Here is a 4,760-nt window from a genome sequence, read left to right on the forward strand (position 1 = left end):
CATCTGCTCAAAGAGCAGGGAATGGACTCAAGATATTGGACCCACTGCTAGCATTGCCGCCTACTGGTCGGGTTTCTCCGGCAAGTCACTTCCCCTCTCTGGACCTCAGTGTCTTCATCTGTAGCTTTCCCGGGTCAGCAATACCACCCACGTGAGCAAGGACAGACGCGCCACCCAGGGCGCGTCAATCGCCCGCGCTTTCCACCTCCTCCAAGCGCATCCTGCTTTCCCAACTTGGGACACGCCTCCAGGATGAGCTTCCCAGCTTAAGACTCACGAGGTGACCGCGAGGTAGAGCTAAAGGTACCCGCTGAGGGCCTCCCAGGCTTACGCGGCCCGAGTGCCTACCCCTCCGCCCCTCCCTCGCGTCCTCCGCCCCCACGTCTGCCCCTCTCCTCCACCCCGCCTTTCTCCCCGCCCTGCCCTCCCGCCCACCCGTGCGGCGCATGCGCCGCCCGCGGAGCGTGTTTTTATAAAAGTCCAGCTTCGGCCAGAAACTTCAGTGTGTTGGCTGTGGCAGCAGGTAGCAAAGTGACCCTGAGGACTTGAGTAGCCGGTAGCCCCCGCGGCTGGAGAGCAAGCGGTTACCATGGAAGGGATCCGTGTAAGTCCAGTTTCAACCTGTTTTTACTTAAACGTGCAAACACCTGAATTTACAGCGCAACCGCTCTCTGAGTGGGCCGGAGCAACCAGACTATTGCAGGTGCCAGTGCCCCGGAGAAAGGGTGTAGAAAGGAGATTTCGTGCGCTTGGCTACAGGAGGGGTGAGGCAGGCTGGACTGAAATCTTTTTCTAAGTAGAAAGAGAAAAGATTGGGACGACCGTTTCAATGGTTGCATGTATCTCCCCCTGAGTTCTGCGGCGCGCGCCGGTTTTGCACGCTGTTTGCAAATAGAAGAACACTGTGGAAAAGTGCAGAGATGTGTGCTCTGCCAGAGACCGTGGGTCTCTTCCTCGAGGGAGCGGGGGTTTCTTTTGGAGCAGATAACACGATCTGAATTTGGAGGTGGAGGGCGGTACTCCCGGGCAGAGTTACCAGAGGCGTTGGGCGCGTGTTCACTAAACTCCGCTACCCGCGGAGTTGTGCCAATGGCTGGGCACTTGTCGCTCAGTTGAGCTGTCTGCGCGTTGGTCGCAGCAGGGAGGTACCGGGAACAGCCCGCGCGCCTTGGGATCGAGGGAGAGACTTCGCGGGCGTCGCCAGCGCCGCGAGTAGGCTCCTGGGTTCTGGAGTTTTGGGGTCGTGCAGAAGTTGAAGGAGTATAAATGGTCACAGTGCAGCAGCACCCCGAGGTGTGCGCGGCGGGGACTGGGGGTGGAATGAGGGGCTGGAAGGGCACCTGGGCCGCCGGTGGTTGCGGTGCAGACAGGCAGGTGCAAGTGGGAGACGGTTTGCCTCTCACCGCGCCCAGTAGCGCCATTCAACCGTCGGTGGTTTCCTGGAACCTTTTGAAAACCCCTTACTAGGGAGGCTTTTCGTTTCCCCCAGCGGCGCGCGATTCAAAGGCTCCCGCGGCGGAGACGCCCAACCTCTCCCTAGCACCCAGTAGTACTTGCCCCTGGCGTGCGGCGGGGCCAAACCGCTGCAACCGCAGTGGGCGGGCGGCAGGCGTGGGCTTGGTGGACAGCCGGGAGTGACGGAGCTGGACCACCCTGTCCCCAGCGTGCCCTCCACCCGGAGGCTTCCCACTACAGACCTCCCACCCCTTTTACTGGATTCTTGGCGGCATGGGAAGCGACTTGGGAGAGTGAGGAAATGAAACTTGGGGCGAGGACCACGGGTGTAGACCCCGTGACTTTCCCCTCCCATTAAAATTCTGTGCTCGCTAACGTCCCAGACGCGCCAAGTGATAAACAGGGGTTTGGCAAAGAAACAAACGCAAGCCCCTGAAGACCGCCCATGGGCGGGCGTCGGGGCGGTTACCCACTTCTGACAATGCTGCCCCCAAGCACCAAAGCCCTTCATTCAAGGCCGCATTCTCCTTCCTCACTACGTGTTGCTTGAAGTGCAGAATGATGAGTGTTTGGACAGTCGTGGAGAAAACAGTGTTTCATGCCTTAGAATAAGAATCTTTGGGACACTCCGCCCTTTCACACACACCCCCCAGTGCTTCTTGCTCCCGGCTTCCCCATCCTGGCGAATCTTCGTTGAGAAAGTTAATCCCAGCCCCTCAGAACACGAGATTCTTCCCCCACTCCCACCCACGCTCCCACGCCGCCTTTGTGTTTTGTTTTGGTTTTTTGCCGCGGAGGTTTTTTCTTCTCTCCAGTGGGCGGGGCAAAAGAGTTAGCAAGGATGTAACTTAGGAAACCGAAGACTCTCATTGCCGTTTTGTTTTAAACAAAGAGTTTTGTAATTGGTTCTCCTTAAGAGGGATGTAATGAAGTGACTGTGGGGGAAGATGGGAGGAGATCCGCAGGAGTCTAGAATTCCCTTATGCTTTTTACCCTGGTACGTTAGTGGGAGCAGAATTTCCTGAAAAAAAGCTGGACTGAGTTGGTTTTTACAAATTGCTTTTTTTTAATACCAGAAACATTGTTTTGAACTTGGAGAATACCTGCTGAACTTGAAAGTGAATGTCTGTTCCCTTGCCTGTTTTTCAGATATTCACTTCCGATAATTACACCGAGGATGACTTGGGCTCAGGTGACTATGATTCCATGAAGGAACCCTGCTTCCGGGAGGAAAATGCCCATTTCAACCGGATCTTCCTGCCCACTGTCTACTCCATCATCTTCCTAACTGGCATAGTGGGCAACGGATTGGTCATTCTGGTCATGGGTTACCAGAAGAAACTAAGGAGCATGACGGACAAGTACAGACTGCACCTGTCTGTGGCGGACCTCCTCTTCGTCCTCACACTTCCCTTCTGGGCGGTTGATGCTGTGGCAAACTGGTACTTTGGGCAGTTCCTCTGCAAGGCAGTCCATGTCATCTACACTGTCAACCTCTACAGCAGTGTCCTCATCCTGGCCTTCATCAGTCTGGACCGGTACCTGGCTATCGTCCATGCCACCAACAGTCAGAGGCCAAGGAAGCTGCTGGCTGAAAAGGTGGTCTATGTTGGTGTCTGGCTACCCGCTGTCCTGTTGACTATTCCTGATCTCATCTTTGCCGACATCAAGGAGGCGGACGAGAGGTACATCTGTGATCGCTTCTATCCCAGCGACCTGTGGCTAGTGGTGTTTCAGTTTCAGCACATCGTGGTCGGCCTTCTCCTGCCTGGCATCGTCATCCTGTCCTGCTACTGCATTATCATCTCCAAGCTGTCCCACTCCAAGGGCTACCAGAAGCGCAAGGCCCTCAAGACCACAGTCATCCTCATCCTGACTTTCTTCGCCTGCTGGCTGCCCTACTACATTGGGATCAGCATCGACTCCTTCATCCTTCTGGAAATCATCCAGCAAGGGTGTGAGTTTGAGAGCACTGTGCACAAGTGGATTTCCATCACCGAGGCCCTAGCCTTTTTTCACTGCTGCCTGAATCCCATCCTCTATGCCTTCCTTGGGGCCAAATTTAAAACCTCTGCCCAGCATGCACTCACCTCTGTGAGCAGAGGGTCCAGCCTGAAGATCCTCTCCAAGGGCAAGCGAGGTGGACATTCTTCTGTCTCAACCGAGTCTGAATCTTCCAGTTTTCACTCCAGCTAACACTGGACTTTTATACATTAAAGAACTTTTTTTTGAAGTTACACATGTTTTCAGATGTAAAAGACTGACCAACACTGTACAGTTTTTATTGACTGTTGGATTTTTTTCTTGTGTTTGTTTAGTTTTTGTGAGGTTTAATTGACTTATTTATATAAATATTTTGTTTCATGTTGATAAGCGTCTAGGCAGGACCTGTGGCCAAGTTTTTAGTTGCTGTATGTCATTGTAGGACCGTAGAAAAGGGAACTGAACATTCCAGTGTGTATAGTGAAATCACTTAGGCTAGAAATGATTCTCAGCTGTTTGTAAATAAATGATCTCTCCATTCCAGTGGAACATTTTCTTTTTCCTGTTCTTAAATTCTTTGGTTACACCATGTGATTTTGCTGTAGAAGATGGCATTTATAACCAAAGCCTGAAGTGATAAGGAAATGCTGGTTTTTCAGTTTTCAGAAGTGGATTGATTTCCACACCTACAATGTACAGCCTTGTATTAAGTTGTTAATAAAACTACATGATAAACCTACTTAATGTTATGTTCTGATTTCTATTGACATCCTTTGGCTGGCAGAAGTCAAAAATAACAATAATAGATACATGTATATCATGTCAGATCTGTCCTAGGTATTTAGTTGTCATAATTTACTTAATGCTTATCACAACTCTGCTGCTGCTGCTAAGTCGCTTCAGTCATGTCTGACTCTGTGCGACCCCAGAGACGGCAGCCCAACAGGCTTCCCCGTCCCTGGGATTCTCCAGGCAAGAACACTAGAGTGGGTTGCCATTTCCTTCTCCATCACAACTCTGCTAGACTCTAACATTTTTTAGAGCATGAAACCAAGCTACTGAAAGCCTAAGTGACTTGGTCAAAGTATAGTAAGTAAGAGCAACAAATATTTCAAACCAGGCAATGTGACTTCAGCAACTCTTAATTCATGCAACTTTAGAAATATCCAACCAGTTAATATTCCTATGAAAGATAATATTCCTGAAGGATAGATGTACATAAAAAAGGAAAGGTATGCAATCCCACATCTTAGATTTGACTAGTATCCTCACCTTGTGTACTCCAGATCTGTGCCAGCCAGGCATTGTATCCTCTTCTCACC

At 51.2% G+C, this 4,760-nt stretch overlaps 1 protein-coding gene across 1 annotated transcript; it reads left to right on the top strand.

The window, feature by feature from the left end:
* The first annotated feature begins 524 nt into the window (after nt 1-524).
* Nucleotides 525-4,123, top strand: CXCR4 (C-X-C motif chemokine receptor 4). The gene is made up of 2 exons (XM_068968217.1): nt 525-604; nt 2,605-4,123. The coding sequence occupies exons 1-2, from the start codon at nt 590-592 to the stop codon at nt 3,649-3,651; spliced, it is 1,062 nt and encodes a 353-aa protein (XP_068824318.1). The 5' UTR covers nt 525-589; the 3' UTR covers nt 3,652-4,123.
* The last annotated feature ends 637 nt before the right edge of the window (nt 4,124-4,760 follow it).

This window comes from Capricornis sumatraensis, chromosome 3 (genome assembly GCF_032405125.1).
Source record: "Capricornis sumatraensis isolate serow.1 chromosome 3, serow.2, whole genome shotgun sequence".
In the NCBI taxonomy this organism is placed as follows: Eukaryota; Metazoa; Chordata; class Mammalia; order Artiodactyla; family Bovidae; genus Capricornis; species Capricornis sumatraensis.